This window comes from Drosophila erecta, unplaced genomic scaffold (genome assembly GCF_003286155.1).
Source record: "Drosophila erecta strain 14021-0224.00,06,07 unplaced genomic scaffold, DereRS2 tig00000021-arrow-pilon, whole genome shotgun sequence".
NCBI lineage: Eukaryota > Metazoa > Arthropoda > Insecta > Diptera > Drosophilidae > Drosophila > Drosophila erecta.
Window position 1 is genome coordinate 11,933,158 of NW_020825198.1, and position 19,009 is coordinate 11,952,166.

At 43.0% G+C, this 19,009-nt stretch overlaps 5 protein-coding genes across 8 annotated transcripts; 2 read left to right on the top strand and 3 right to left on the bottom strand.

The window, feature by feature from the left end:
* Positions 1 to 170: 170 nt before the first annotated feature.
* On the bottom strand, positions 171 to 9,344 carry LOC6544366 (F-box only protein 32). 3 transcript variants are annotated; one of them, XM_001972389.3, is made up of 5 exons: positions 9,010 to 9,344; positions 8,126 to 8,395; positions 2,213 to 2,502; positions 1,970 to 2,151; positions 171 to 1,898 (listed from the first exon to the last, which is right to left on the bottom strand). In XM_001972389.3, exons 2-5 carry the CDS (start codon positions 8,230 to 8,232, stop codon positions 1,422 to 1,424), a joined length of 1,056 nt encoding a protein of 351 aa, XP_001972425.1. In that variant the 5' UTR covers positions 8,233 to 8,395; positions 9,010 to 9,344; the 3' UTR covers positions 171 to 1,421. The 3 variants fall into 3 exon arrangements, with proteins under 3 accessions (XP_001972425.1, XP_015013192.1, XP_015013193.1); XM_015157706.2 differs by having other exon boundaries at positions 9,118 to 9,343; XM_015157707.2 differs by having other exon boundaries at positions 9,102 to 9,343.
* A 296-nt stretch (positions 9,345 to 9,640) lies between these two features.
* On the top strand, positions 9,641 to 11,221 carry LOC6544367 (dimethyladenosine transferase 1, mitochondrial). Its single transcript, XM_001972390.3, has 2 exons — positions 9,641 to 10,096; positions 10,149 to 11,221. The coding sequence occupies exon 2, from the start codon at positions 10,149 to 10,151 to the stop codon at positions 11,139 to 11,141; it is 993 nt and encodes a 330-aa protein (XP_001972426.2). The 5' UTR covers positions 9,641 to 10,096; the 3' UTR covers positions 11,142 to 11,221.
* Positions 9,656 to 10,539, top strand: LOC26527107 (cytochrome c oxidase assembly factor 3, mitochondrial). Its single transcript, XM_015158914.2, has 2 exons — positions 9,656 to 10,096; positions 10,149 to 10,539. Exon 1 carries the CDS (start codon positions 9,745 to 9,747, stop codon positions 10,006 to 10,008), a length of 264 nt encoding a protein of 87 aa, XP_015014400.1. The 5' UTR covers positions 9,656 to 9,744; the 3' UTR covers positions 10,009 to 10,096; positions 10,149 to 10,539.
* Positions 11,156 to 12,050, bottom strand: LOC6544368. Its single transcript, XM_001972391.3, has 3 exons — positions 11,867 to 12,050; positions 11,658 to 11,798; positions 11,156 to 11,601 (listed from the first exon to the last, which is right to left on the bottom strand). The coding sequence occupies exons 1-3, from the start codon at positions 11,922 to 11,924 to the stop codon at positions 11,324 to 11,326; spliced, it is 477 nt and encodes a 158-aa protein (XP_001972427.1). The 5' UTR covers positions 11,925 to 12,050; the 3' UTR covers positions 11,156 to 11,323.
* Positions 12,051 to 12,923: 873 nt separating this feature from the next.
* On the bottom strand, positions 12,924 to 16,051 carry LOC6544369. Of its 2 annotated transcripts, none has more exons than XM_001972392.3 (2): positions 15,748 to 16,051; positions 12,924 to 13,539 (listed from the first exon to the last, which is right to left on the bottom strand). In XM_001972392.3, exons 1-2 carry the CDS (start codon positions 15,935 to 15,937, stop codon positions 13,283 to 13,285), a joined length of 447 nt encoding a protein of 148 aa, XP_001972428.2. In that variant the 5' UTR covers positions 15,938 to 16,051; the 3' UTR covers positions 12,924 to 13,282. The 2 variants fall into 2 exon arrangements, with proteins under 2 accessions (XP_001972428.2, XP_026832663.1); XM_026976862.1 differs by lacking the exon at positions 15,748 to 16,051 and adding an exon at positions 13,603 to 13,648.
* Positions 16,052 to 19,009: the final 2,958 nt, after the last annotated feature.

Genomic DNA, 19,009 nt, shown 5'->3' on the forward strand with positions numbered 1-19,009 from the left:
GATTTTATCCATGGCAACTGTCTGCTTGGTCAATAGAAATGTCGCAATCAATGGCCTACCGGATAAGCAGACACAAACATATGTCTCCTTATTAAATTAAATTAAATATATATTTTATAAAGGTTCATAGGTTAAATACTTTTTCATTTTTCCCATTTAAACAATCCCAGTAATCCACAATTATTTGCAATTTTTATTTTCAACATAAAATGAAAGACTTATTTCGCGTAGAAATGTTGCAAACAAGTGATTGAGAATGCTAAAACTTTCGTACTTACAACAGTAATAGTTATAGTAAAATTAATGTGATCAAACTGGTATTTTACAGGGAAATCTTGAGGCTTGGATCGGGTTCTCTACTACAGGGTATCTATACACGTTAACAATATCTATATTTGTTTGTCTGCTCCATCGGCCAATAAAGAGTGTTTGGTTTGGTTTTGGAAAATACTTGGCTTCCGATCTGTCTTGGGGTAAGGATTACTCTGTTGTCTGGTTGGGCATACCATAAAATCACTCTTGTACTGGCGACGATCTCTAGTATTTGTATATAGCATTGCTTTGCGGCAAATCGCTTGAAGATTTGTTATCGTTAGGTAGGTGTATTCGTTTCTAGCTTTGCTTCCTGCAACATCACATGATTTCCTCCACGCTACGTCTTCCACTCGGAACTACAGATCGAATCGGACTGGGCAACTAGCTGGTTTGATTTGATTTCGTTGGATTGGAACTTATAATACGATTTAGCACCAAAAGCAGCTGATACACGTTAAAGAAACTAGACTTAACCGCTACAATAGATCGCTCAAAAGTCATGCATAAAAGTGTATTTCTCGTTTGTCTTAAAATGAACAAATCGGTAATTATACATACTGGTACTTTAAAAATAGTTTCTCCATACACGTCTTGCAATAATCAGTTTGACAAAAAATAATCGCTTATTCTCGTTTTGTGGCAGTTCGTTTTGCGTGTCCTAAATAAGTCTATAACCACTCCGACCTCAAAGATTAGCGACCCAGAATTGGACCCTGGCAACTGACACGCGAGTCAATGAATATGTCTACAACTAATAGTAATCTTCGGTCCTGCACAGATTGTGGTTTGCCGGCAGATGTGGTAATACAACAGGTTGGCAAATAACTGAACTGAAACCACGCTAAACTAGAATCTGAACCTTTTCCTGGACAAACTGCAAACCAATCGAAACGAGCCTGGCGATTTACGTATTAACGTATGTAGTTATAGATTAGGGATTTCATATCACTTTGCTTTTTCTGATCCGATCTTCGACTATCAACTCCTCTCCTCTTCTCTCCTTTCCAAGGGTAAAACTTTAACACACGCATGAACAACCTATCCACTGGGCCGTAAAAATACTTTCGATCTATCTCTATCTCTCTCCCTTGGTCCGAACATCCGGCTTACAACGAGAAGTACTTGAGAAACTGGGCGGGCGGAACTGGTTGGGCCAGAGCCAACTGACCTCCGGCCTCCTCTAGCCGCTGCTTGTAGTCCGGACTCTGGTCCACGATGCACGGGTGTCCGTCCGATGGCCAGAACAGGCAGCAGCAGGAGCGGCACAGGGCCAGCACCTCGGCGAACTGGTAATCATCGTTGACGCCATAGGTGCGTCGCAGTTGGTGATAGATCTGCTTCCAGTCCTTGAGCTCGCCCATCTGCTTGAACTTGTCCAGGTCCAGGATGGTGTGGATCTGGCGCTGGTTGAAGTGAAAGCGCGTCAGTTCGCGCCAGATGCGCTGCTCGGAGACCAGCTTGGCCATGGTCTCCCAGGCCTCAGCGGCCGACTCCAGGTCCCGATGGTCGGCTATGCACAGGATGATCTCCCGCACACACTCCTCCGGCAGTTCGTGCAGTTTTGGCTTGGCCTCCGGATCGGGCTAGAATAAGCGAAGATGCAGATTGTGAGTATGGAAAATCCAGATTGTATTCGCAGGACATCAGTCCTTACCTCGCGGATTTCGATCTGGCTGGCGACACGCTGTATGCGCTTGATAGTGGCCATGTGCTCCTTCCACAGGTACGTGCTGCCCAGTGGCTTGCCCCAGCACTTCTGGTTCTCCTGGTTGACGATGTGCTCCAGCTTCAGGGCCAGGCCGCGCAGCACATTCGGATGCTGCTGGCTGTCGTTCACTGGATAAAAGAAAGTTAGTTAAGAATGCTGAATGCTTAGGATACTGAGTAGCTAGCTTACCATGCGAGGCCACCTCCTCGACCATTTGGAGCAGCTGGCGCTGAGCACTGCCTGGCAGACTGGCAATGCCCTTGTTGGACACGAGCAGCAGGAAGGCGCATATGTAGTGGAACCGCTTGCGATCCCGCACCGATCGCCTGAAATCCAGACGCTTCACAGCCTCGCTGAGCCCATTAAATCCGGCTATCTCTCTGGTACACCGGATGGTGATGTGGTAATGCGGCGGCATCACCGCCTCCTCCTCCGAACTGTCGCTGTCCTGGTAGCTGCTGCTGCCCTCTGAGTGGTGCCTGCAAAATAAGAGATGTATACATTAGTTGTTTATTTTTAACATGTTCATTTAAATAAAATTGCGCTCTGCGATTTTGTGTTATTCCATGTTTTGAATTTCATAAAAGCGTAAATGGCCTTATTTTTCCCGCAGTGTAAGCCCAGTCATTGTCCATACATTTCGGAAGTGATTCGCTCTAACTCCATGGCACTCCCCTCGACATGGGGCACCATCCTGTTTGGCCAGTTGTGTGTTATGCCAACTCTTTAACTGCAATCGCAGCCAACATTTGGATTTGGTCGGCTTACAAGTGTTAAACGCTCGTGAGCCGCTTTTCAAGAGGCGGAAGCTGGCCAATTTCCCACCATCTGATTCACGGCCCTGTCCGGTTATTAAATTAAGCAATTTGGAGAGGAAACCCAGCCGAGTGTCAAGTTTTTAGCCATGTTTAATGCAATTACCAGCGGGGGGTCGCGTAATTTGTGCAATTGTACACATTTGCAATTCAATTTCGAACAAAGTTAGGTGTCACTTGGGAGCCATTAGGAAATGATGCCGTTTAGAGAATGCGCTTTTTTGTACATAAAATATATGTATTTTTTAAATTTACAATTCAATGTGTTCTTCGTTACCAAGACTTTACTTTCTCTTTATTATCTTGTATATAGATTTTGTTGTTGTTGCGTAGAATGCACTTAATGTGCTGTAGCTATCAATTTCCCAGACAGATTCGACTTAAAATGCCATTAAGCAGAGCAAAACCCATTAACGACCTTGAAAATAGGCACTTGCAGCATTTGAAAGTTGTGAAAAAGCCCGAGCTAAGGAAATGTAATTACAAGGCAATTATGGGGAAAACTTCAATTAGACAAAGTGCTGGCCCAAGAGACGAGCACAGTTTGACCCAGTTTGGGCAAATCAAAAACAATTTTACGGCACCCAAGGACAGGACGTGTCCTCGTCGAATCCACAACCGCAAATGGTCAAGGCGCATCGATTTGGCTGACGGGTCTTTCAGGTGTTCGCCGTGGTCATGGGTGTCCTCGAAGGCAAAGTAAATTTAATTCCGCCCCAGAATTGGGTCCGCAATCCGTGGTAATCCACTCACTCACCATCCACCCACCAGAAGCTGCGAATAATGATGCTCCAAGGAGAGCAACAACCAAAGTGGGACGCCCAGCTGAAAAACTAGAAAGGAAAACGCACAAAAGCTCCGCGCCAGCAGCTAGGCGAGTCTAGAGTCGAGAGTCGAGTGTGGAGAGCCGAGAACCATCGTTGGGTTGGCCTGGTCCAAAGTAGGTCACCGCTTTTATTGGCCAACATTTCGTATACGTAATGGGGGAATGCTGATGTGCATTGTACACCCATGTGTTGCTGCTATGATCTGTTATTGTTATGGTTTTCCTTTCTAGCTGTGGCACTGCATTTTCGCATTTCACTTGAGTGACATTTGGGAATGTTGGATTTACGTTTGAGCGATTTAAAGCCAATTCAAATGTCTATTCTGGGCAAAATAGAATCTATAATTTATACTCGTAGGTCGTGGATTGATGTCTACGAGCATTTGGAGAGATAACTCCAAATCGACTGATGCGAGTCGCATTACTCATGGTTGATAAAGGAAACAAGGAAATCAGACCATCCCAGCCAACACTTTATTATTGTAATTTTCAACGCCAATTATTGTCTTTTGATTATTTTTTGCGCTTTCTCGTCGGCTTGCTCGAAATTCGTGATGTTGTCGTCGCTGGCTGGCTGTGTTTTAGATAAATGTGCAATTACATATCCGTGGATCTGTTTAAAAATAGTCGACGAACAATGAAATTGTTGCGCTTGCACGGGCTGCGGCTCTTGCTCCCTGGATTCCTCCTTCTCCGAGTCTACGAGTCTCCGAGTCTGCGGACACCCGGCGCAGATGGAGTTGGAAAACTCCTGCCCTGCCCACAGCCATCAGACCAAATCCGCGGCCGACGACCACGTGAATCATATAAATCACTCAACGACGTCACCATCAAGCGTTCGTTTACCTTTCTCCAAGCGAATTAAACAAATGAATCGGGGTGCGGGGCCCTTTTGGCTGACTGAGTGGCAGGCGCAGCGGGAAAAACAACGAGCTGCAGCGGAAAATTGCTTTTCTATTTATACGCCGGTGACCTTTTTCGACATAAATAATTGGAAACGGAGTTGAGGACCAGTGAAGGAGCCAGAAAGCGCTTCGAATGCTTCTAAATTTATTCCCAGAAGTTGGAGGAAATCACATTTGATGTACCAGCCTCTCATTGGAAATGGAAATCTTTGGTTGCCATAGATATAATTGGGAGCATGTGGTTCGGTTGCATTTTATGGTAGAAATTCAATAAAAATAATTGAAGTAATTAAAAGTTTGTGTTTTTATAGCCAGAGACAGAGCTCTTTAAACAGCATAAAGAGAAACCCGACTGAGTTTGGCATCGTTAAGTTTAATAACTCCTTGAAAATGTGAGTTTCTTCATATGATAAACTTTATTATAATTATTTTTATATTTAAAACCCAGATAAAGATCTAAGGCCTCAGAAATTAAACATATAAACAACTTTTTATTTTCAGGACAAATAAAAACTTTTGGAAAAATGCAATCTTCGGCGCGAATATTATGTCGATTAATCATTACAATTTTTCCACTCATATGTGAGGCCATTTTTCGCGACCTCATGCATCTTGATCGAGTGGAAAAGCGCAGAAAAGAAAAATGAAAAGGGGAGCGATAGGCGGGCGGGAAAATCGATCAAATGGAAGAGTGCAGTGAAAGCGGGTCCGAATCCGAATCCGACTTCGACGTGGACATGCAGTTGGATTTTGAATCCCATTTGGAGTGGAGTCCACGTCCGCGTGTGCACTTTGGAATCGCTTTTCCGTGCAATCTGGCATTTCTAATTATTATTTTCAGGCATTATCTAATGGGTTCAGTGCCGGGCGACGACCATTTGAATTTTTAATTGACCAGAAAGAAAGTTGGGTAATGCTCAAAACGAGTGCTTAACACGGTTACGAAATGGACACGCAAGTTCGCCAATAAAGCGGTTAAAAACGTTTCAAAATAACTAGGAAATCTGTATTGTAATACAATTTCAGTCACGCAAGGCTAGAAAAATTTGAATGGTCCACTTCCCGAATAATGATCAGCGGAACATAATACGCAAAACTAAAATTGAAATTTCAAAATGTACGTACTTGTCGAAACAAGTGCCGAAATCAAAACCTTGGGATGCTGATTAGATGGCATTACTAAAACGCTTGATTTTGAACCCTTGAAGTTTATTATGAGATAAGCCGCGGAGTTACATAACACAGAGCATCGTTAAAACTACAAAAATAACACAAATGCGGAATATGTCAGGGAAAATAGAGGGAACTTGAAGTGCACTTTTGACAACCCATAAAGAACGCACACAAATCCATGGAGGGGCGATTATTTTTGGCTTTTCGAGTAGTCGTAAATGGGAGAAATGCGGAAATAACGCCACTCGTGATCTGGTCGAAATCCATAGCACTACTATGTACAATGTAAGCAGTACTATTCTACCCATAAAAATGAAACAAATAAGCCCTAATCTGAATACGTAAATCTCATAAACTTTACAAGTAAATATAAGTAGGCAGGTATATAGGCATGAACATTATTTCTATAGTATATGATTGGCTTCTGTTTTCTGTTCTTTTCTTTCGACTGCAGTTGTATGAAAAATGTAGTCGCCAGAAACTTGAAAGTGTTCCAAAATTAGAAACGCATCCAGGGTGGGCACCCAAATGCATAATAAGGCCCATTGGAAAAACTTTTAGTGGCGGGCAGACGATGAAAAATCAGCCTTGGTTACTTCCAAGACCCCAAGGAACACATATACTAGTGGCAACCGTTCACTTACTAACCGTAGGCGGGAAACTCGGCCAAGTTTAGGCCAAACTATGGGATTGTGAGAGAGCTTGCAACGACACCAAAAGCTCAAGGTTCCGCACCGCCCACTGCCGCCCACTTTCGACCTCCCAACTTCCCCTGGAATCGATTTGGTATATGCCAGTCATCACATGGGTCATTTCAATAAGTAAAAGCATATTGAATATTCATCATGTCAAATTAAAAATGCATTAAAGCTACAAGTTCCACATTATAACAAAGTAGATGACGATTTTTTACACAAAAATATCTGAAGAAAATATCTGTTGAATCAAGGTATGAGGTAAAATCGAATTGGGGCATTAAGCCTCTCGGTTTTTGCATACCCCATTTCGACTCTCACCATCTATTGTCTTGATGTGTGTACAACTTTTTGCTCCACCGCAGTTTCCAATTGCATTCGAGCGGACAATAGCAATCAATCAAATGAGCAATCGATCAGATGACTGAGGTACTTGTACAACCCAGCCAAGCGAACTACCCATGGAACCACTCTAGATATGATACGATGGAAATTCTACTGCTTTCACAGCCATTTCACAGCCAGTGACTCACCGGATCGAATGGTGCTTTTCAATTGTAATCACTAGATACTCGATTGCGATTTGGGGAGCTCTAAGCGTAGCTCTTCAGGGGCATATAACACCTTTAGATATGCATGTATTGTCACAAAATTTGATGGTGCTTTGCTGCCCGGGGCTTCGATTTGAGAAATCATCGATTTGGCCAGCGAAGGGAAGTGGGTTCCATTGTCTGAGCCACAACAATTATTCGCCAGTTTGCTTTGGCCAACTTCAATGGCACCACTGGGTATTGGACCCAAACTGAATGCTTTAAAGATTTCGATATCGGCAGTGAAACTGCCAGACAATGGGACTACTCGATTGTCAATATTAGCTTTAAGGTGTAGAGATAAGGAAACCGATATTAGCCAGTTTCACAAATATATGATTATAAATTATGGGGATACTAGAAAAAATTCATCAAAAGGGTGTCTAGCACAAATCAGTTCAAGGCAAAACATTATCTTTAGCGAGATAAGATTATATTTCTGCAATGGGTTTTTGCATTAACGACCTTGTTTTGCGGAAAAACATAAGCAACACATTTCGGAGCTGAAATTTACTGAAATGAAGATACGGAAACTATATCTTGCTCTAAAGTCTAGAAACGTGACTTGAAACTATGACTAACCACATGCCACAGCACAATTTCAGTTCATGTGCGATTTCAATTATCTCCTGAATTCGATTAAGACTATAAAACGCACTATTGACATCAGTTACTATAGTTCGATCTAAAAAAGTCTCATATCTTATCGTACTTGCAGTAAAACTACGTAGTTTGGCTGAGTGGGAGATTACTAACAGATGCCCATACAAGGAGCGATGAACGAAATTGCAGTTACGATCACATCATATTATTATCATCTACTTGGCATAATGATGATATAGATACACGATCTTTTCTGCAAGATCTTTTCTCTGAAGATAACATCCATGGGGATAAAGTATCTACTTCTTTGATTGATATTTAGTAGATTGGGTAATGAATTCGGACTTTGTGACAAACGTTTAAATAAATGCAAATTGTGCATTTAGTTGGCATGGCGTCTGAAGATATTCAATAGTTGGGAAACCGCCAATCAAAGGTCTTTTGAAGAAGCAGCCCGTTTGCCGCCTATGAAACTATGAAATGTTGTAAGCTTACCGCTTCCGCTTGCCGCCGCACTCGAGCACCTTGGAACGCTCCCAGCCGCCATCGGTTTTGATCCAAGTTTCGCCCGGAGACCGAAAGTCTTTCGAAATGAACGCCATCTTTTGCTTTTGTGGATCTGGATGCGGAATGGGTTGCCTTGTCTGGTTGCACTAATTTCTGAACGATCGCTTTATTGTTTTCGCGTGAGATTGTAGATTTGTATTGTTTGATTTCTTTTTACTGCCTAAGCGGACGGCGGTTGACGAAACGCGTTTGATTTAGCTGCAAGATGGAATTTCATAATTAATTGCAATTTGCACCTGCCTCAGTTGTAACACAAACTATGTATGAGCTGTTCGATTGGTATTGAAAAACCAGGGGAAAATACATATTTTAATTATGATTTTAATGTATGCATTTAAATTTATAAATTTACAATGACAAATTAACGAATTAAATAGAAACTAGAATCAATATTGTTTTCTAATAAACTGTAGTAAATAGAAAAACAAACGCTGAACCAGAAAAGCAAAACAAAATAAAAACAAAAGTTAGTCCATAAAAGGCGAAAACGAGCGGAGAAACAGAAAGAGAGCGCGAGAGAGGGCTCCACGACCAGCTGTTGGCTTCTGTAGTTGTTGGCGAAGGGGGATATGGGGTCGCGGGGGCGGGGGGCGTTTGTCCCTCTCTTTCTGGGGCTCTGGTTCGTCCGTAGGTACACAGCTGATTTCTGCAATTACGCGTTTGTTTTGCCTTTGTTGTTATTGGCTGTAGGTTTTTCAGAGCCGTTTTCCCAGCACGCAACCGAATTAATACTTTCATTTCCGCATTTCAAAGTCATCGCCGTGGCTCTCGTTACCACACCACACACTGGGCTTAGGAATCACTGAACTCACGGATCTACGTATGTCGTACGCTCTTGTGAAAATGGGACACGTTCTGGTGTTGCGGAAAACGCAGTTTTCCCCCCCAACCTCTAATTACGCACTTTGCAGCGCAATTACCGAGAAATTGCTGTGGCTGACTTGCAGGCAAGTAGTGGCGCACTGTGCCTGGAAAAGCGCTTTTCGCTGCCGCACGTCACGTCGCACTCGAGCCACCAACGAAAGTGAACTGCCAATTCCGCAGGGCCCCAAATCGAGGAAAACTAAACTAAGCACTCGTTGTAACGGACGCAAACGCGCAGCTCGCGCTGGAGTGACCGTACACGGGGGCGCCAAAAGATACCACGCAACCACGGCGCTGCCACGCTGCGTCAGTGCTGCCGGATCAGACCAAAAGGGTGATGTTTAAGGGAATTACAAAATCCTTTGTACATTAAGTGAAAAATATGTAATTATTTTAAAACCTTTAATTTATAAACAAAAAAATATTTTTTAAATATATTTCCTATGCCGTACTCTTCACATTTCATTTTCTACCATTATCACATCTGTTAATAATACAGTGGAAATAATAGCGGTGCAAGCAAGCTGTAAACTTTACAGTGTAAGGCCTTGTGAATTTTGTCAGTGTGACCCTTCTATTTATCTAACGGTCAGCTGTGGCCACACTATTGCTATGGGACAGATTTCATAATTCTCAATTCGGCGAGGAAAGCACAGAAAAAATCCCGTTTAGCAGAGTTTATAATGTCGGCGTCGGAGCAGGGACCTAAGATCAAGTACGGGGAAAGCGCTCCGAAGTTGGACAAGGCGCAATTGCAGTTCATGAAGCTGATCGAGGAGCAGAACCTGGACCGCGTGCAAAAGCTGAAGCGCATCCGCCGCAACAATCTTCTGACCGCCGGCGCTTTGGGTGTCTCCGTTTTGGCCATCTACGGCTACTCCATCTTGTCGGTGCAGCAGGAGAAGTTCTTGGACGACTTTGAGGAGCCCAAGAAGGTGTCCTCCTAGCTTCTGTCCGCGTTAGTTATCCCTAGTTCGTAAGCGTTTTCTTCATTTTACAACAGTTTTACACTTTCTGAAGTCGTTGCACAACAGGGTGAGTCTGGATATCAGCCCAGTTCGGCCAATTTTATATTACTTGCTTACAGATGGCCCAAGCTAGTGCCCGTGTGCTCCAGAGCGGCATGCGCCTGCCTCCAATGCCCACAATTCGGGAGCTGGTAAAGCTCTACAGACTACAGGCCAGAAAACAGCTAAGCCAGAACTTTCTCATGGACGAGCGGCTAACGGACAAGATAGTTAAGTCGGCGGGACGCATCGATTCAAGAGATTTAGTTCTAGAGGTGGGTCCCGGGCCGGGCGGTATCACACGCTCTATTCTGCGGCGTCACCCACAGCGACTGCTGCTTGTGGAGAAGGACCCGCGCTTCGGCGAAACACTGCAGTTGCTCAAGGAGTGCGCCAGTCCACTAAACATCCAGTTCGATATCCACTATGATGACATCCTGCGCTTCAACATGGAGCAGCACATTCCGGACACCTCACAGCGGATCCACTTGATTGGCAATCTGCCGTTCGCCATATCCACTCGACTGTTGATCAACTGGCTTGAGGATTTGGCCGGCAGGCGTGGTGCTTTCCGGCGCATCGACACCTGTATGACTCTGACCTTCCAGCAAGAGGTGGCCGAGCGAATTTGTGCCCCTGTAGGCGGCGAACAGCGCTGCCGGCTATCGGTGATGTCGCAGGTGTGGACAGAACCCGTCATGAAGTTCACCATACCGGGCAAAGCTTTCGTTCCGAAACCACAGGTGGATGTGGGCGTCGTCAAGCTAATTCCCCTGAAGCGCCCCAAGACGCAATTGCCTTTTCCTTTAGTTGAGCGCGTTGTGCGTCACATCTTCAGCATGCGCCAGAAGTACTGTCGCCGAGGCTTTGGCACCCTGCTTCCTCCTGAAGATCGCGAGGAGGTTGCTCAAAAGCTATTCCAGCGTGCCGAGGTACAGGATACGATGCGTCCCTTTGAACTAACGGTGGAGCAGTGTTTGAGGTTGGCCGAAGTCTACTCAGAGCATCTGGTGACGCGACCCGAGGTGGCTGCCTATGATTACCGGGCGCCCAAGAATGTGGAAGTCCTTTAAAGCAACGATTTCACTCCTGTTTATAAATATGGTAAAATGTATTTAATTAGTTGAGTAAACACAAGACTCTAAAAGCTTTAGTCATGTCAAAAAGTTGTACAAAAAGGACGGAATGTAAGACGAGATTCGTCATGGTAGATCGAGTTAGTAAGGCACTTAGATACTGCACTCGAATGGAGATTCTAGCGGAGAAACAGGGCAGTAATAATGGTGAAAAGGCCGATTACGGCGGACGTTTGCAGGCCACTGGCTCCGTTGCATCGATGGTCCAGGAAGCAGAAGCAGAACGTGGTGTCCGTGTAGTAGTCACGGCGCACGTCGTGCTCCTTGATCGTGTGGTTAACGTAGTTCGCAAGCTTTTCATCGTGGGCGGCAGGACGACAACCTTCGTATTTGTCGGCGGGAATGTCTTTGCGGAAGCTTAGCGCGCTAAGGCAGTCACGAGTGATGGTTTCCCTGGCTGAAAGCGGGATTCATTTGTTTATGGGGTTTGGAGCACAAAGGAATTCCGCTTACCGCCGCGTCGCTCTGTCAGCTTGACGCAAATGTCGTCCGGTTCCGGGCAGTGCTCGCCCAGGAATCCTATTCCCCGCCAGTTGAACTTCTCCGTACAGCCGGGCGTGGCCGAAGTGCAGCGGTAGCACCAAATTGCAGAGCCTGTCAACACATTGTGAGTTATAGCACATATATAACCATTAGATGAGAGGGCTGGAAACACCTCTTACCTTCGTGAATTAGAGCTGCCAGCAGCAGCGCTGCAATGAGATTCGTCTGGGAATGCATCTTTCGTTCAATAAAGCGGGGATTCCTTGTAAAATAACACAAATACACAACGTAAATAATAAAAGATACGCCCTAGAGATCAGTGTGACCGCAGATAAGTCAACCAAATTTACCGTGTGGCTCAGTGAAAAAATATACCATAAAAAATTATAAGCTAGACCAATCGCCGCACCAATATACTAAAAAAAGTGTTGGTCAACAAAAAGTTTGAGCATATGGCGCGAGTTCAAAATATTTAAATTGCAAATAGTTACTTTTTTACGACTAAATGAATTACGAAATTCCATTCAAATTTAATTATCTAAACTGAACTGAAAAGTATTTAATAAAGTTATTTTACGTACAGATGAATTTGTAAACATAATAGTAATATAATACTTCAAATATAGTATTAATTTAATTTAATTATAATATAATTAAAACTTTAAATGGCCCAAAAAATATAATCCATTGTTGCCATTTAATAGACGAAAACTAGTACTTTCATTTAACATATAAGAAGCTAATGACACATTTAAGACGTACTAAAGAACAGAACCTATTAAAAATAAAAAGTTCACAAACCGCAATAAGCGGTCGGCTTCCAATAGATTCTCTTTATTGGTTTTAAAAGTTTAAGTTCAGCTTCTATTTTTGTAACATCCGCAGATGGCCACCTCAATTGCTCAGGCCGCGGCATTTCCTGTTGGGTTTCATAAACCTGGCTATAAACTTAGCATTCGCATCAGGCGCAAAGTCGGTAAGCCGTTGGACTCTCCGAGCAATAAACTTTTGATCGTATTTGGATCTCCGCTGCGGATCGTTTGACATGCGGCATGTGCGATGTTTGCCCAACGAGTGGTCCGCAGATGAGTCAGCCGGCTATAATCTCATGGATTATTGACAAAGTCCAAAAAAAGAAGAGCGCGTAATCCGGTGGACGGCGCAAATAAACTTCAAATTTGGACATGACTCTGCCCATCACGTTTCCAAGTCAATACGTTAAAGTAAACATTTGCATATTTCTGATTTTTTATTACTTCGCTTAAATCTTATGGACTAAACATAGCTGGTGGATGTTGGTTAGTCATACTTGCAAATATCGCATACAGGGACTTTTTGAATAAATCAAAACAAATTGAATTATGTTCACATTTTCAAACATGACGGGGTTTTGGGGGTTTATGCAGATAATGTGTTATTTACAAATTAAAATAAATAAATTAAGAATGAAACACACACGCACACAGACGCTCGCTCTCGCTCTCGCTTTCACTCTATCTCTCTCTCTTTCAGGTATTACAAGACTACGAATACATTTTATGTAAAATCACGTTTCAGTTGCGGCTATATAGGGTGGATCTATACATATAGCCGATCTACAGCGAGACGATAAAGTCCTTGCCGGTCTTGAAGTCGACGCACTTGAACTGCGGACAGCACTTGGGGAACCGCCAGTTGGGGTCGCTGGGCAGCTCCTCACAGCCAGGGGCCTCCACATAGGGACAGGTCTCGATGCTGATCTCGCGGGCCTCCAGGCTGCAAGTCATCGCCGCGCAGATGCCCTTCGGCTTGTACTCCTTGTCGGGCAGCAAGGCCTTGCGGGTCAGCTTGTCGAAGCACTTGCCAGGATGGGCTGTAAAGCAGAGGGAAGAGCCAAATAAGTACAGAGGAATAATACAAGTTTCAGCTATTCTACCGACGTAAGCTACAAAGACACTAGTTGGCATTATTAAAATCCACTTATGAAATGAGTTTTCCTGTTGTACGTATACAATCAAAATGTAATATCAGTTTCCAGTTTGGCAGGGTCAAGACTCTTAAGTTTAGTGCTCTTAATGGAAAAATAATACATTCGGCTGTGGCAGAGCATAAAAATTGTTTTCAGTTTACTGTGCTGCAAGCGGAAGTGGCCAGTCTTCTTTGTTGCTTCCCCGATGCTGTCGTAGTTAGCGGGATTTATTTATGCGCTGTCCCCCGTCTTGCGAGCTTATGAGGAAGTGGCTATAAATCGTGACTGTGTCTGTACGAAATTTAAATATGTGCAGGCATATCGCAGACTTGACTGGGTTACAAGCAACAACAATATATCGCAAACAAACCAGCTCAAGGGAGATTTCGAGCTTAAAGAGTATTTTGAGCAAAAAAGGCAGTTTACTTATTTTCTATATTTAAAATGGTTTTTAAATGAGAGCTCTCGAGTTGACCTGAGGCAACGTAAATTTTTGCTTTGGAGAAAAGATCTATTTTTGTAACTATACATGACTTGCACAGGCGGAGCAAACGAAAGACTTAAGGCACGAACTTGACAGTCATTCGACATGAAAATTGGCACACAAGTGGCGGCTGGGTGCTTGCTGGGATAAAAATACAACAGAGACAAGAGGTATGAACAGCCTGCGGTTGTGGTTACGATTTGGCACCGGGGACTGGCATTTATTTTTAAACCTCGAGCACTAAGTCGAGCTGACAGATGGCTATGTAGCGCGTACGGCGCACTCGTGCTTTTATTTATAACGAACTGCCTGCGGCGGGGAATTGTTGAGTTGTTGGGTTCAAAAATAAATTACCGAATAGAAGGGTAAGTTTGATTAATGACACTCGCCATTAATTTACCACTCGAAGAGTAGAAGAACACGCATTCTAGCCAATTGTGCACTTAATCGCCGGCCGCGTGAACTCATCGCCTATTTTTAAGCAGTCCGCGATAATTTCTTATAGATTAGTAAGCCAGTCGCCGAGATGCCAGGTATTCCCAGTCAAAGACGTTGGACGACCTTCACGCATGAATAATTTAGCAGCAGGAAAATATCTGGCGATCTGGCGATTTGGCGATCTGTCCAGGGGATAATCGATAAGTTTTCTAACTTAAATCCGCATAGCGATGCAAATTAGTCGAGCGTTTGAATAATAACCACATCAGCACATTTCTTATGCTAATTTTTGGCGAATGCGAAAAACCCAAAAACCGAAATTCATATCTATCTCTACTTGTATCTGTATCTGAATCTGCTACACAACCGAAAGGGGGCCAATAACTTGACAAATTTCATCTTTTGTTGTTTTCGTTTTCGGCTTTTGCGTTATTCGTATTCATTGATTTCTTTTGTTTACCATTTCGATTTGTGTTTGTTGACGTCAGCGAAAGCAGCCAAGTCACAAACATGTCAGCCCGTAATTCACATGCCCGACAACTAATTATAAACAAAAACTGCTCGATATCTGACGTAAAACCCCTGTCGATGTCCAAAAATTGTTTTTGAAGTTTTCCCAATGCGTCGATGCGCCAGATTGAATTTCCAATTGAGTATGAGCTAATGCTAGACCTCGAAAAATCAACGAAACAATCGTAAATCAATCATAAAATCGACTGCCAGGTACTATCAAAGTTTCGTTTTTTATTGTTTTTCGTGGCTGGAAAAGGTCGCCATTTAATTGGAAACTTAATTGGAAAACTGCATAGGCATGCATCAAGTTAATGGAATTTTAAATCATATTAATTCGCATTCAGCTTTAAGCAAAACTCTAATGGAAAGCTCACGTTTTTCTCAATGCCGCAATAAAACTTATTGTTCGAACAATTTTAACAGATGGGGTCATAGTTTATATTATAAAGCATTTAGCTTAAATGGACATTAATGTGTTATCAATCCGTTAATATGTTTGAGACAATAGCAACTGCAGTTAAATTATGTTAACTTAAGCTAAAAAAAATAAATTAATTCTTTTGTTGTAAATAAGAAGAGGCTTTAAGCTTAACACTTTTCCGAAATAAATAAAAAAGTTCTGACATAAAAAAAAAGGATAATATTAAAGCGATCGCTATTTTGTAACGAATCCTTACCTGGATGGAAGATGGCGGGCTGGGAGTAAATTGCTGCATCCACAACGCTGGCGAAGATTGCGATGAGCGTGATGGCGGCACAAACTTTATCCACTTGCATTTTGCAGTTGAGTTTTTTGTATTTTAAGTTTGAAAATAAGTGTTTCAATATTCTGTACGATTGGGTGCGATTCCACTCTCGTATTTTCATACACTTGCGGTCTTTTGCGCGCTTAACTTGAGCTGTTTGGGCTTCTTGGGAGCTGTGTACGGTCGGAAATTCAGTAACCAACTGAAGCTACTTCGCTGGCAGCACCCATATTTAAGTCACTCGGCATCGAGAGGCGCAGAGAGCCCACGATCGGGCTATATCTCTCCAGATCTGGCTCTCCATACCTGGGCCAAAGCGAAGCACATGTTTTCTTCTTCGACGCGGGGGCTTGGGATATTCCGAAGTTGGGCGCGCGCCATAAATCTCACGGACCTCGTCCCACTGCGGGGCTATGGTTTCTCTATAGTATTTGGAGAGCTATCACCATGAGCTGGCGAAATACTTTTACACCCCAATATGCCGGGCCATTGTTCTGCATTATTTTGCAGTTTTGCGCAATTAATAATTCGGCCCGATTTGGCCAGGTGTCTGGGTGTGCCTAGCATTGGAATGCGGGGTCGCCCACTCCTGATCTTCACAAATGGTCACAAATTGCTCTTCGCTGAGCAAGACGAGCCCCACTTAACCGGCAATTGTCGAGGCGCATCGAATGGATTGCTAGCCGAGCGAATCACTGCTAAATGCGGCTAAGAGATCTTACCAAATTTGGCCAGTCGGTGCTTTGAAGATGTGCAAAGAGCTCAGGGAAAATGCTGACTACTGATGGCCGGAATGGTCTTTAAGATCGAAGTGTAGGAGTTCAAAGAACAATTGCTATAACTAAGAAGAGCTTTTTAAAAATAAATACAAAATGAATGTTTTTTTAGTTTATTGCATGCAAACGTATATCATTGAAGCGAATAACTTTCAGATAAACCAGAGTTTTGTTCGTAAGCTTTGCTATTTGTAATTAAAAATTCTGTATATTAGCATAAAAAGTAGAAATTCAACCAATTTTGATCTAATTAACAAAACGCTTATTGTATTTGGGTAATTAACAAATTGCTTATAGCATTTGGGTAAACGAATATATTTCGATAATTTTCCATACTGATCGCAATCAAAACGTTATAAACATTCAGGTGTCAACAGCATTTTACCGGAGCTCCCAATGTTTGATACGAATTCCCCGTGTATGTAATTTCAGCTTGCTTAAATTGCTGCACTTAAATAAGAGCCCTAATGTATTGGAAATATATTCGCCCAGTAGGTTGATGAACCTGGCATGGCTTGGAAGCTGAAATTGCTGCTGCCGGTCTCATTATCCCATTTGGCTGACGCCAACTTGTCGCGTCCGCCACTTTTTTGCGAACAGAAGGCGTAACTCTTAATGAAAACTAGTCGCTTCCCGACATTTTAGTGCTTTTATTACAAGCTGAAGACCTGCGCACAGTCAGTGCCAAAAGTTTACACCCTCGGACTCAGATCAATCAGGTATTTTCCTATTTATTTATTTTTAACTAATACTTTTTTTTTAACAAATGCTGTTTTCAAGTGTCAACACTGCGTATGAGCAATAAATCCAAATGTGACATGAAAATCATCGGCCTGGTATAATTATTCAGCCTAACATGATCTATAGAACTATATGTTTATGCAATCTTTATCAATAAATAGCAATTTACGTTTTTAGGAAATGCGTCAACACTGCGTATGATTAATGCTCAGCTGAGATACAAGTGTTTACTAATATCTACTAGCCCATGCTAGTAGCTGTTAGTTCCTATATTTTTAAAAGTTTCCAGGAAAACTGGTCAACTTCTCGATCAACCCAATTGTTTCGCGCGTTGTTTTGAAGCCAGCCAACATTTTTGATTAAGACCCCGTTGTTTGTGTTTGGTGCTTGGAAGATTGGAAGCTTGGAGGCTTGGGATCTTGGGGAGCTGGGCTTCCACACCAGAACACTCGAACACTCGAACACTCGTACCCGTTTAACCCGTTTCCATTTCCACCGGCAAGCCTTGATACGTATGTCGCACTTGCCGAGGATCGCCAATATCTTGGGCCAGCGTGACGTCAATTTGTGTTTTGTTTCGTGTTTTGTTTCTTGTTTTGTTGTGTTGTGTTTTGTTGTTTGTTTGCCGGAGCTCCAGCTTGGTCGAATCCAAAGAGCGAATCATCCAGCGGCGCACGCTGGAATTTATTAATTATGGCCGGACTGGGACTGGCTGTATTGCGAGGTATTTGCTGATTTCTTGACACAGGGCTCTGGGCAGAGCGATAAGGTCGTTCCCCAATGAACTATGCTAAAAATTCCATTCGTAGCGGCCGATTTGCCGTTGATTTATTGTTTATACGTTTTGATTTTATTGCCAACTTGTTGGCCTACGTGCCATCGCCAACTTCGCGGGCTCCATGTCCATGTGACCATCGATCTCCAGAGGAAAATATACACAATATACACATGTATATACATCTGTGCACATAATGTATCAGGCCATTCTGGCTGCTAGTTGGTGACTGGAGCCAGAGACAAATCGATAAATATTTATGTGCCTTAGTTTTGTTGTTTTGACGCCGCGCATAATTAGTAATTAATATTGTCTTTTTCCACCTTCAGCCCAGCGGCGCACACGGTAGCGAGCAGGTAATTTCTGCCTTCAGCCAATAAACGATCAATTTATATAAAAATTAATTGTTGATTAATTGCCGCTCGGGCGCGATGCATTATGCATGAGTCCATCGTTAACATTCACTTCGCTGGAACATGGCACAGGTTTTGGCCCATAACTGGATGGCCGAGGACAAGGGGCTTACCACCGCCTTATTGGCCAAGTCACTCCACTTTCGTCCTTGCCATCGCATTGAAAAGGTGATAAGTAGTTTGGCTTATAGAAGTATTCAATAGAATGTAGCATGTACAATGTGTATTTTCGTGGTTTCTTTATTCGAGGCAAATTCATTATCTCTTGGGCTGTAGAAAGATTATACTTCAAGACCATTGCGTGCAAAATATTCGTTTGATATGCTTATTTTCAGTACAATGATAAAAGTATAAAAGTATATCTTGGGATTCCCGATTGTTCTACATAATGTTACGGAATTTCAGATCATAACTTGTGCGCAACAAACTCCAACCTTCTTTTCATAGTTCGAATGGGCCCGACTGGAACTGAATTTATGATGCGAGTA

Bases quoted from the DNA above. Each gene is read 5' to 3' on its own strand.
- LOC6544367 (XM_001972390.3), top strand. From the start codon at position 10,149: ATGGCCCAAGCTAGTGCCCGTGTGCTCCAGAGCGGCATGCGCCTGCCT.
- LOC6544369 (XM_001972392.3), bottom strand. From the start codon at position 15,937: ATGAAAATACGAGAGTGGAATCGCACCCAATCGTACAGAATATTGAAA. The intron at 13,540-15,747 runs GTAAGGATTCGT...TCTGCTTTACAG, and splicing joins GCCCGCCATCTTCCATCCAG to CCCATCCTGGCAAGTGCTTC.
- LOC26527107 (XM_015158914.2), top strand. From the start codon at position 9,745: ATGTCGGCGTCGGAGCAGGGACCTAAGATCAAGTACGGGGAAAGCGCT.
- LOC6544368 (XM_001972391.3), bottom strand. From the start codon at position 11,924: ATGCATTCCCAGACGAATCTCATTGCAGCGCTGCTGCTGGCAGCTCTA. The intron at 11,799-11,866 runs GTAAGAGGTGTT...ATGTGTTGACAG, and splicing joins GGCAGCTCTAATTCACGAAG to GCTCTGCAATTTGGTGCTAC. The intron at 11,602-11,657 runs GTAAGCGGAATT...TCCCGCTTTCAG, and splicing joins GCTGACAGAGCGACGCGGCG to CCAGGGAAACCATCACTCGT.
- LOC6544366 (XM_001972389.3), bottom strand. From the start codon at position 8,232: ATGGCGTTCATTTCGAAAGACTTTCGGTCTCCGGGCGAAACTTGGATC. The intron at 2,503-8,125 runs GTAAGCTTACAA...CTTATTTTGCAG, and splicing joins TGCGGCGGCAAGCGGAAGCG to GCACCACTCAGAGGGCAGCA. The intron at 1,899-1,969 runs GTAAGGACTGAT...CGCTTATTCTAG, and splicing joins GCCAGATCGAAATCCGCGAG to CCCGATCCGGAGGCCAAGCC.